Consider the following 12169-nt stretch of genomic DNA (forward strand, 5'->3'; position numbering starts at 1 on the left):
TAATGATTCTACATTGCAACTAATCTTTACAAATTATTACTGAGTTTTGGTGTAGTATCAAAGATGAATACCTACAACTATTTGACAAAGCTATTAAAATATCTCTCTTCCAATTACCTATCTATGTCAGGTCAGTTTTTCATCATATAATTCACCCAATGGGAAAATCCAACTGTTTTCTACTTAGCCAAACATTAAAGGGATTTGTAAAGGCAAAACCATGACATTCTTCTCAATAAAATGTTTATTTTGAAAACATAGTTATATGTTTTCATAAAAATGTTATTTATGTTACCATGTAGTAGTTTTATTATTTTTATTTTTTAATGAATAATGTTTTTCTAATTTCTCAGTTTAAATTGTTAATATGGTAAATGTCAATAAATATAATTCATATAAACAAAAGTTCTTTGGAGGCCTCAATAATTTTTAAAAGTGTAAAGGGTCCAGAGACCAAAAAGTTTAAAAACCACTGCCCTGAGAGAATAATTTAAAGTGAGTTTAAATGAAGCAATCCCTCAACTACTTTCCCTCAACTAGTTCCCTGAAAACTTTTGCTAGTTCAAACATGAGCCTTTTAAATGAATGCTAGATATGGAGTTGAATGCTGTCCTTTTTTTTATAACTAGATCTTACTTTAAAATTAAGCTATAATTCTGAAGGCTTCTGTTTGCTGAGCTTATACGAAAGAGAGAATCTTGCTGCAGAAGGAAAAAGTAGTTAAATGTTGGGCCCTTTGTGGTCAAATCAATCACTCCATGGCTCGCTTTTACCAATACATTCAGTGTTATAGTTGAGTTAAAATAAATAAGTATGCAATAACTGATCACCAGCAGCATAATGTGAAGGAGAGGCAGTGCTGGAATAAGGCTGGTTTTATGGATATGGCCTCAGATCTTTCTTTTTAGTAGGATTGCAGCTGAGCTTCTACTCTCTGGGGACAATTACAAGTCCTGTCTTTCTCACTGAACTGCTGTATCCCCAGCAGCTAGCATCTAAGACTGCTTGGCACATATTAGGCACTCAATAAATACTGTTAAATGAAGTCAAACTCCTTTTTTTTTTTTTAATTAAGAAATTAGACTGCCTCCTAACTGGCAGAGAGCTAAAGCAACTCAACGTTTACGAGATAGATATATCTGGGCCGGTGTGGCTCGGTGGTTGAGCTTTGACCTATGAACCAGGATGTCGCGGTTGAATTCCTGGGCTTGATCCTTGGCGGGGGGGGGGGGGGGGGGGGGGGGAAGGGGTGCAGGAGGCTGCCCATCAGGAAGCTTCCAAAATATTGGGAAATTGCAGGAATGTGTGGGAAAGAGAGAATGACCATTGTTCTTGTAATCTACTGCAACTTAACAAACCACCCCTAAACTTATTACTTAAAACAATTATTTTATCATCTCTCACAATTATTGGAGTTGTCTAGACTCAGGTGTTTGTGGTCTCTCATGCAGTTGCAGCCTCTTAAGTGGTCTCCCTGCTTCCAGAGTGATCCTTCCAAAACCTGTCATATTATGTCCCTTCTATTTAATTCAGGGTCTTCACAATGGCCTGTAAGACCCACAGGATCTGAATTCTCCGCCTTTTCCCCTATTGCCTCTCCGACTTCCTGTGCCATCATTCACTCTCCCCCAGCGACCTTCCTTCAGTCATTACTGGCTTCTTTTGGTGTTCTTCCAACAGGCAATCTCTCTTCAGGGCCTTTGTACTTGCTGGCCAGCCTTGGAAGGCTCTTACCCAAGATCTCCACTTGACTCTCTCTTCAAGCTGTTCAGTGTCACTGACTCAGTGAGGTCTTCATTGACGGGTCCCCCCCTACCTCCCCCCGCCACACACACTCTTTTGATGGCTGAATGTGGATGTTTTCCGTGCAATAATACTGCAGTCTGGTCCAGAAAGTCGACGTGAGTCGCCACGTTGGACCTCATGGATATAGAAAGCCCTGGCCTGCAAAGGTATTTGGTAATTTCTCCACAGGCTAGCTAGTCCAAAACTGCGGTTCTCAAATGAGCTCTCTTTTCACGGAGTGGTAGTCGGAACCAGGTTCTAGAAGGAGAACTCCCTGAAGGAAGACCGTGATCTTTTCCGATCTGGGTTCCAGGAGCCCCCCGCTGGCAGGGACACTCAATGGTGTTGGTGATTTGTGAATGAAGAGCAAGGGCGGCCCCGCCTACTTTCCCCCGGAGGTGCGCGCGCTTCTGGTCCTCAATCTACCGCTCGGCGCTCGTCCTGTCCCGTCCCGTCCCATCGATCAGCTCGGCCATCGCGCGCCTGCGCCTTTGGCTGTCAATCGGAGGCGGCGTGCGGGGAGCGGCGGTGCGCCGGGAGCTGAGGTAAATCTATGGCTTTTGCGCTGCCAGGCCGCCCTCGAGCTGCCTGGCGGGGGCGTGGAGCACTGTGGTGGCCACCTAGCTCCCCGCTTCATCTGAGGGAGGCGGCTCCTCGAGCCTCGCCTAGGAGGGCCTAAGCGGGGACACGGGGGTGCAGGGTCCTAGAGTCGCCAGCTCGAGTCCCTGCGCGACCCGGCCGGGAAGCCAAGTGTCCAAACTAGAAGAGAACTTGGGGAGAACCCGAGCCAACCACCTAGTGCAACAGGTGGAGAAACTGGGTTTCAGGATCTGCTGAAGTTACAGCGAGTGAACCCCACACCCAGGACCAGACGCCTTAGCGCAGTGCCTGAACCCCACACCCAGGACCAGACCCTTAGCGCAGTGCCTGAACTCTTCCCGCATGAGCCCTGCATTCATTATTCTGCCTATTTTTAGCTGTTTAGGTGCCAGGCAGTGACATATAAAATGGAATACAATAACTTCCGTGTGAGAGATCGATTATGACAGTGTTTTATCTTACCCAGTGCAAAGGGATTAGGCCATGGGTGCTGTGATGGAAGCGTGTATAAGCCCTGACCGCTCGAACTTGAGAGGCCACGGAGAGAGCCGTTGCCTTGATTCCCATCCCACTGGGTCGTGGCAGTGACTTGAGGCATTTGACAGTCCGCCTGGTATCGTAGTTAGTTATGTCCATGGTTATCACCCAGAGCCTCACAGAGAGCGAGGAACCCCAGGTCCTAGGGGCATGGGTTCTACTGGCTGTCCCTCTGCTCAAGTTTGACTCCTGCACAGGGTTGTGACGTTCACAGACGCTCATTCCCCAAACACCGAGTGCCTGGCGTCTGAGGGGAATTGTGTGAGATCCCGGGAATACAGTGATGACAAACACAGTCCCTGCCTTCAAGGACCTCACGGGAAATAGACATTTAAATCCATGGGCATTAAAGCCTGTAAAGGCGAAGATGGTCTGGACATGGTAGAGAGCAGCACCTAAGGGGAAAGGAGTCGCTTCTACCAGGAGGGTGGGAAGGATTAGGAATGACTTTTTAGGCCAGGAGAAAGGCACCTAGGAAACAAGAATAGTTATACAGAGACCAGAATTATACAACAGCATCAGTCAGTTGGCAGCCTCTAATAATATCTAACTTTCATAGTGCTTGCTCTGGGGTTGGCATTATTTTGTTTGCTTTACGTAGCTTATCTCATTTACTCTTCACAACAACTCTGTGAAGTAGAAACTATCATTATCCTCACTTAGAAAATGAAGAAAAAACCCGAGGCATAGTAGAGTAGGTAGCTTGCCCTGGCTGACGCAGCTAATACCTGGTAGAACTGGAATTCACACCCGGTCAGTCTGGCTCAAGAGTCTGGGAACTTAAACACCAGGCTCCTTTCTGGGAACTGAGGACGCGAAGAGTTGTAAATGTCAGGCCCCTGGTCACATCACCTGTAAATGGCAGAACCAGAACTCAGACTCAGGTCTTTTGACTCCGGAAGGACCAGTGCTCTATTTTTTTTTTTTTTGTCTAAAGTTTTACATAAGTCTCCTTTTTCCCCAATTGACGCCCCCCCCAGCCATTCCCACCCCGGGCAAGCCCCCATCGCCCCAGTGTGTGTGTCCATTGGTTATGCTAATATGCATGCGCACCAGTGCTCTATTCTTAATAACGTCAGATGTGATGGGAGTTATATAGTGCCAAATTGAAGTTAAATTCTAATCTGAGTCTATGCTTGCTACAATCGAAATTACCATATCTTTAAGTGTGAATATTGTTCAAGAGCCTTCATTTTGAGTGTAAGTACTGCAGTTTAGATGTTAATGTCAGGGGCCCAGGACTGATCATAATTATGGTAAAGGTGCAACATTATTTGCCAATTTTATGTTAAATAAGTTTCTTTTTCTGAACATTGCATTTCACACTTGTATTAAAAAGGTTGCATTATTTGTTGTAAGTCAAAAAGTCAAAGAATACTTTTATTTTTTTTAATCCTCATCTGAGGATATGTTTAGAGAGAGGAAGGGAGAGAGAGAGAGAGAGAAACATCTATGTGAGAAACATTGATTGGTTGCCTCCCAGAAGTGCTCCAACTTGGGAACGAACCCACAACCTAGGTATGTGCCCTGACTGGAATCGAACTCACAACCTTTTGGTATACAGGACGATGCTCTAACCTACTGAGCTACCTGACCAGGGCAAAGAGTGCTTTTATTTTTAATCAGTTAGGATTTATGACCTTTCACTGTGCCTCTTTTCTGTGGTAGCTGCTGTAAAGAGATTCTTTTGAAGGTCAAATAGGTTCCTTAAACTTGGATTCCTAAAAAGAAATTCATTTGGATTGTTTCTGCAATTGAGCTTTTCAAATCTAGATCCAGATATAAGCCTACATTTGTGTTTAATATAGTTGGGGTAATGAGAAGATGGGAGCAGTTGGCTGAATTATTGGAGGAATCTTAAGTCATTTCATACTTTTCAGAGACCTAATATGCTTGTAGTGTGCAGTTAATTTTAGCCAGAAGTTACTGAAAGTTTCAAGGAATAGGAACTGAATCAGAAGCCCACTTGGTAAACTATTACTCCTTCAAGAGTCAGCTAAAGTGTTACTTTCTATAAAACCTTCCCTGTCTTTTCTAAGAAAACATAGGTATTACCTTCACTATTTGCTCACTTCATCTTGGATATATCTCTGCAATGGCACTAATGATAGCATATTGTAATTTACTGAATTGGTCTTCTCTACTTAATTGTGAGCAATTCAAGGGCAAGGGCCAGATTTTTTAAATTTATATTCCATCTCCAGCCTATCTTCCCAGGCTGGAGTATATACAGGGCGGGGCAAAAGTAGGTTTACAGTTGTAAGTACTGTAAGTGAAACACACAGTTTATTTTTCTATTATTGTTTATTTAACTAGAGGCCTGGTACATGAAATTCGTGCACTAGGGCGGGGTGGGGTTGTGCCCTCAGCCCGGCCTGTGCCCTCTCACAGTCCGGGACCTCTCGCTCCTTACCACCCGCCTGCTCGCTGCTCCTTAGTGCTGCCGCAGAGGCAGGAGAGGCTCCCACTACCATCGCTGCACTCGCCAGCCATGAGCCCAGCTTCTGGCTGAGCAGTGCTCCCCCTGTGGGAGCGCACTGACCACCAGGTGGCAGCTCATAGTGACCGGTCATTCTGGTCGTTCCACCATAACGTTGCTTAGGCTTTTATTATATAGATTATTATATTACTAAAGGCCCAGTACACGAATTTGTGCACCAGTAAGGTCCCTGGCCTGGCCTGTGGGATGGGCCGAAACTGGCTCTCTGACATCCCCCAAGGGGTCCCGGATTGCAAGAGGGTGCAGGCCTGGCCGAGGGACCCCTCTGGCAAGCTAACCTACCCCAGCAGGAAGCTAACCTTCAGGTTGGAGCGTCTGCCCCTGGTGGTCAGTGCACATCATAGCAAGCAGTTAAGCGGCCTTAGCATATCATTAGCATATTACTCTTGATTGGTTGAATGGCCGACCGGTCGACTGGACACTTATCATATTAGGCTTTTATGATAAAGGATTTGCCATACGAACAATTGTAAACCTACTTTTGCCCCACTCTGTATTGGTAAGAGAATATGATAAAGGTTATCTTTACTGCAGATAAGGAACCTTTCTTACCTGGTTATTGGAGTTGGGAGTCATGCATTTGACATAGTGGGTATCAATAACCTAGATAGAAATAGCATTATTAGTGTGTATGCTTCAATTTTTGTTACTTTTTCCCTGTTAATTGTTTTTCTCTGTGATTGCAGTTGGTAAAAATGGAATTTCAAGCAGTAGTAATGGCAGTTGGAGGGGGATCTCGGATGACAGACCTGACTTCCAGCATTCCTAAACCTCTTCTTCCAGTTGGGAACAAACCTTTAATTTGGTACCCATTGAACCTGCTTGAGCGTGTTGGATTTGAAGGTGAGCTATGGTAATGAGATGTACTTATAAAACTTTTAGGGTGTTTGATCCCAATGATTTGTCATTTTTATGAGGGTGAGAGAGGAGAGGATAAATGAGAGAAGACTAGGACTCTGTTGACTGGAGACTGGCCTCTTTAAATTAGAAACATAGGAGTACTCTATTGCTGTGTGAAAAAAGGTTGAGAAGATAGCACTAAGTGTTCCTGTTTTAGAGCTGGTCTCTACAATAGAAAATGAACTCGGTAAGGATATCAGAAAGAAATAGTGGGGGTTCACACACCTCATATTCAATACTTACTGTGAATCTTTATGTGCCAAGTTATATATGAAGCACTGGGGTACAGAATTGAAAAGATAACTCAGGCCCTAGCTGGTTTGGCTCAGTGGATAGTGTCAGCCTGTGGACCGAAGGGAACCAGGTTCAATTCCGGTCAAGGTCATCTAACTCGATTTCAGGGTCCTCCCTGGTCCAGGCCCTGGTTAGGACATGTGCAGGAGGCAACTAATCGATGTGTTTCTCTCACATCAATATTTCTCTCTGTCTTTCCCTCTCTTCCACTCTCTAAAAATCAATGGAAAAATATCCTCAGGTGAGAATTAAAAAAAAAAAAAAAAAAAAAAAAAAAAAAAAAAAAAAAAAAACACAAGAAAAGGTAACTCAGGTCCTGATCTCCATTAGACCTTAAAGTCTAACAGAGAGATACACATATAAATAGATTATCACTGTGTAGTATGGTAAATGTTACAATAGAGGTACATTATAAATACTTGGGTATACAGAGGAAGTTGCTGTTTATACTTGAGGGATTCAGGGAACACTTCAGAGTAGCTGACCCTTGAGTTAATTCTTTTTTTTTTTAAATATATTTTTTATTGATTTTTTACAGAAAGGAAGGGAGAGGGATAGAGAGTTAGAAACATCGATGAGAGAGAAATATCACCTGCCTCTTGCACACCCCCTATTGGGGATGTGCCCGAAACCAAGGTACATGCCCTTGACTGGAATCGAACCTGGGACCCTTCAGTCTGCAGGCCGACGCTCTATCCACTGAGCCAAACTGGTTAGGGCTTGAGTTAATTCTTGAAACAGATTATCAGATTGACAAGTGAGGAGAGAGTATTCCATGCAGAAATGATAAGATGAGATACAGACTCATGATCAGCACAGCATGTTCTGGCAACTGCTATTTATTCTGTGTGGCTATAATATAAAGTATAAGGAGGAGGATTAGATGTAATGAGAGAGGTAAGCAGGGGTCATGCTATAAAGCGCGTTGTCTTCCATGCTGAGGAATTTAGATTTTTTTCCTGAAAGCAGTGGGAAACAGTGAAAGGTTTAAACAAAAGTGTAATGTGGTTATATTGGTATTTTAGTTATTCTATGTCAAGCATGTCCTTTGCATCTTTAGATAAACTTTAGAATTAGCTTATCAATATCTACAAAAAGGGTTGGTGGGATTTTGATTATGATTGAATTGAATCCATAGACCAATAGGAAGAAAATTCAGATCATAATAATACTGAGTCTTCTGATCCATGAGCATGGTATATCTCTCTATTTATTTATATCTTCTGTAATTTCTCTCAGTAATTTTATAGTTTCCCGTGTGTAGGACTTAAACATATTTTGTTAAATTTATCTCTAAGTAGTTTATATTTTTGATGCTATTGTAAATGGTAATTGTTATACAATATCCTAATTTCCAATTGTTAGTTGCTAATACATAAAAATACAGGTTTTTTTTGTTTTGTTTTGTTTTTTATTGATTTCAGAGAGGAAGGGAGAGGGAGAGAGAGATAGAAACATCAATGATGAGAGAGAATCACCAATCGGCTGCCTCCTACACACCCCCCCCAATGAGGATTAAGCCCTCAACCTGTGCATGTACCCTTGACTAGAATCGAACCTGGGACCCTTCCGTCTCCAGGCCGATGCTCTACCAGGGGTCCTCAAACTTAAACAGGGGGCCAGTTCACTGTCCCTCAGACCGTTGGAGGGCTGGACTATAGTTTAAAAAAAAAATTATGAACAAATTCCTATGCGCACTGTGGGCCCAGGACGAGTCGGCTGCTAAGCAGGACAGGCAGCAGCACCCGGCGGGCCGGATAAATGTCCTCGGCGGGCCACATGTGGCCCGCGGGCCATAGTTTGAGGACGCCTGCCTGAGCCAAACCAGCTAGGGCAAAAAAAATACAGTTTTTTATACTAACCTTTTATGCTACAACTTTGCTTGATACATTTATTAATTCTAATAGCTTTTTTGTAGCTACTTTAGGATTTTCTATAATTGGACCTAATTGACATTTGTAGAACATTTCACCCAATAAAGCAGAATATACATTCTTTTCAAGTACTTTTACCAAGATAGACTATATTTTTGGAAATAAAACAGGTCTCAATAAATGTATAAGGATTAGAATCATACAAACTATATTCTCTGACCATGATAGAGTTAAATTAGACATCAATAACAGAAAGATATCAAGAGAATCCTAAGAATTTGGAGGTTAAATCACATACTTCTACATAATCTATATGTTTAAGAAGAAATCACAAGGGAAATTAGAAAATATTTTGAATTTACTGAAAATGAAATACACTGTATTAAAATTTGATATAGCTAAAGTTCTGTTTATAGGAAAATTTATAGCATTAAGCACTATAGTAGAAAAGAAGAAATGTCTCAAATTATCATCAAAGTTCTTTCAGAAACTAGAAAAAGAGGAGCAAATGAAACCTAAATAAGTAGAAAGATTTTTGAAAAGATAAGAGTAGCCTTGGCCGTTGTGGCTCAGTTGGTAGGGCAACTTCCTGTGCACTGAAAGGTTGCTGGCTTCATGCCCCAGTTGTGGGCTTGATCCCCACTAGGAGTCATGCAGGAGACAGCTGACTGATGTTTCATTCTCACATCGATGTTTCTCTCTTCCTCTCTCTCTAAAAATCAGTTTAAAATCTTTAGCCCGGCCGGCTTGGCTCAGTGGTTGTGTCAACCTATGAACCAGGAGATCTCGGTTTGATTCCCGGTTGGGCCACGTGCCGGCTCGATCCCCAGTGTGGGGCATGCAGGAGGTGGATCAATGATTCTTTCTCATCATTGATGTTTCTGTCTCCCTTTCCCTCTTCCTTCCTCTCTGAAATCAATAAAAATATATCTTTTGAAAAAATATTATTAGATGATCAATTTTTAAAAAGATAAGAGCAGAAATAAATGAAATAGAAAACAAAAGCATTAGAGAAAAATCAATAAAATGGTTAAGTCTTTAGTTAGATTGATCTGGAAAAAAAGAGAAAAATTACTAATAACAGTAATGAGAGAGGAGACATAACTACAGATCCTATAGACATTAAGAAGATAGGGGAATATTAAGAACAACTTTATGGTAATAAATTTGATAACTTAGATTTACAGTTTTTAAAAATTGCTTTGGAAGCTATATGAGGAATGGATTTGAAGGAGTCAAGACTATAAACGGGGATGAGTTAGATTGATACAAAAGTCCACACCCACAATGGAGAGGACCTGTACTAAAGAAGTAGTACTAAGGATAGAGAAGAGGGAACATTTGAGAAAGTTGATGATTAAGAGGAGAGGAAGTAGGAAAAAAAGGGAAGAGTTACCTCTACTTTTTGCTTGTGTTACTAGGTGATAGCATTAACTAGGAAAGGGAATAAGAGACAAGGAACAGGTTTGAATGAGGATAATGAGTTTAGCTTTGACCACCATGAGTCTGAGGTGCCCTATATGTAGTTAGATATAGCAAATCCAAGGACTGAATAGAGGTGGTGCTAGATCCTAGGACCCAGTCTTGTGATCCATTGATCATTCCACTATGAGAACTGCCTTCCTGAAACAAACCCATAACATTTCTATGAAGTAGTCTATGTGACATTGATGTTAAGAGATATGTTTTAGAAGAGATTTTGTTTTTAGAGCTCACTTTGCACAGGTGAAGGACACATCTTAACATACTTTAAAATCTCATAATTTCTGTTAATTACTTTTTTAGGATTCATCATCTGTAACTTTTTTTTTTCTTTTTACTTTTGCTATAGATATAGTTATGCTTAGGGATGGCCTTTTGTGGTATATTTAATACCCCCTACATAAAAAACTTCTTCTCACTAAGGAATTGGAGAGTGCCTACTAAACATAGGATTCTGGAGTTTAATAACCAAGTCATGATTCTAGAGAAGTTAACATAGCCCTTAGCTTTTGTCTCTCTTGGTCCAATTATTAGAAAAGTCTTGGTCCAATTATGAGACTGACTTTTGCAGTTAAGTTTCTTCTTTCACTCTATCCACTCTACCTAAAATGTCCTCTCCTTCTCTTTGAAATCCTGAATTGCATCAATCACCTTGTCTTCTATGCTTCCATCACACTTTGGTTTTCTATCTTAGTACTTCTCAATGCCTGTTTCATTATGATGTGTCTTGGTGTGGTCCTCTTTGGATTCCTTTTGTTTGGGGTTCTCTGTGCTTCCTGAACTTGTAAGTCTATTTCTTTCACCAGGTAGGGGAAGTTTTCTGTCATTATTTCTTCAAATAGGTTTTCAATATCTTGCTCTCTCTCTTCTTCTGACACCCCCATAATTCAGATGTTGGTACGCTTGAAGTTGTCCCAGAGGCTTCATACACTATCTTCATATTTTTGGATTCTTTTTTCTTTTTCCTTCCCAATTGGGTGTTTTTTGCTTTTTCGTATTTCAAATCTTTGACTTGATTCTTGCGATCCTCTAGTCTGCTGTTGGATCTCTGTATATTATTCTTTATTTCAGTCAGTGTATGCTTAATTTCTAGTTGGTCCTTTTTCATATCCTCAAGGGACTCACTGAATTTATCTGCGGTTTCTAGAAGATTCTTGAAAAACCTTATAACCGTGGTTTTGAACTCTATATCCAGTCGTTTGCTTTCCTCCATTTCTTTCATTTGTGACCTGTTTCTTTGTCTCCGAATTTTGGTTGCTTCCCTGTGTTGATGGAGTGGCTTTGTGTGCTAGGTGTCCTATAGGGCCCAGTGGCTCAGCCTCCCCAATTACCTGAGGTGGACACTCTTGGTGCACCCCTTTGTGGGCTGTGTGCACAGTCTTGTTGTAGTTAAGCCTTGATTGCTATTGGTATCACTGGGAGGAATTGACCTCCAGGCTAATTGGCTGTGAGGATCAGCTGTATCTATGATGGGAGAACTTCTGTGCTGGAGACACCCTTATGGGGCAAGACTTGCTTCGGTGGGGCTTTGGTGCTCACTGAGTCTGCCCCCTGAGTGTGTCCCTTATGGATCTGAGGAGTTGTAATCTGGATGGTTCCACTCTGACCCCTGGGTACACTGGCTCTTGGATCTCCAAGGAGGTGCAAATTTAGCTCTGCCTGAGGCCACCCAGCAGAAGCTATGGAGAGATCTGCAGATTCCTCTTCTTTGTTTGGGGTTTGGAGGTGCCCAGATGAGGCCCAGCTGTGAAGCAGTGCAAGCTGCTGTGGAGCCTTGGGCCTTATTTTGGAAGATCTGGGGCTCTCTGATTCAGCTGCAGTTTGTTAGGTAATTTTAGATTTCAAAGGGCCAGGCCATTCATATGCAAAAGCCTCTGCTCACAGCTGGGGTGGGGTTGTAAATTGGGTAGGGCGGGGTCTCAGGGAATCAACAGGGTGGAGCAAACAACAATAGCTTCCCGTCAGCCCTGCCCTAAGAGGCCCCTGGGTCTCAGTGTCCTGTGGTACTCGCTGCAAGCACCTCTGAGAGAAAGCCGCCCTCGTGTTCCGTCTAGATGCCAGACAGTCCAGTTCCTCCCTCCCCCCCAACCCCCATGAGTCTGAGTCCCCAGAGTCTCACCCGGAACTGGAGTTCAGTGCAGTCGGGAGCTTGTGTCTCCCTCCTGATTTAAAAAGACAACCGCATCCTCAGTTGCCA

General features: G+C 42.4%; 1 protein-coding gene across 2 annotated transcripts in view; it reads left to right on the forward strand.

The window, feature by feature from the left end:
* Window positions 1–2272: 2272 nt before the first annotated feature.
* Window positions 2273–12169, forward strand: part of EIF2B3 (eukaryotic translation initiation factor 2B subunit gamma) — a 97617-nt gene continuing 87720 nt past the window's right edge. For both annotated transcript variants that reach the window (XM_080654480.1, XM_080654481.1), the window contains exons 1-2: window positions 2273–2330; window positions 6109–6265. In XM_080654480.1, the coding sequence (XP_080510606.1) occupies window positions 6118–6265 (148 nt within the window). In that variant the 5' untranslated portion in view covers window positions 2273–2330; window positions 6109–6117. The remainder of the gene's footprint in view (window positions 2331–6108; window positions 6266–12169) is intronic.

This window comes from Plecotus auritus (genome assembly GCF_963455305.1).
Source record: "Plecotus auritus genome assembly, chromosome: 2".
Classification (NCBI taxonomy): Eukaryota; Metazoa; Chordata; class Mammalia; order Chiroptera; family Vespertilionidae; genus Plecotus; species Plecotus auritus.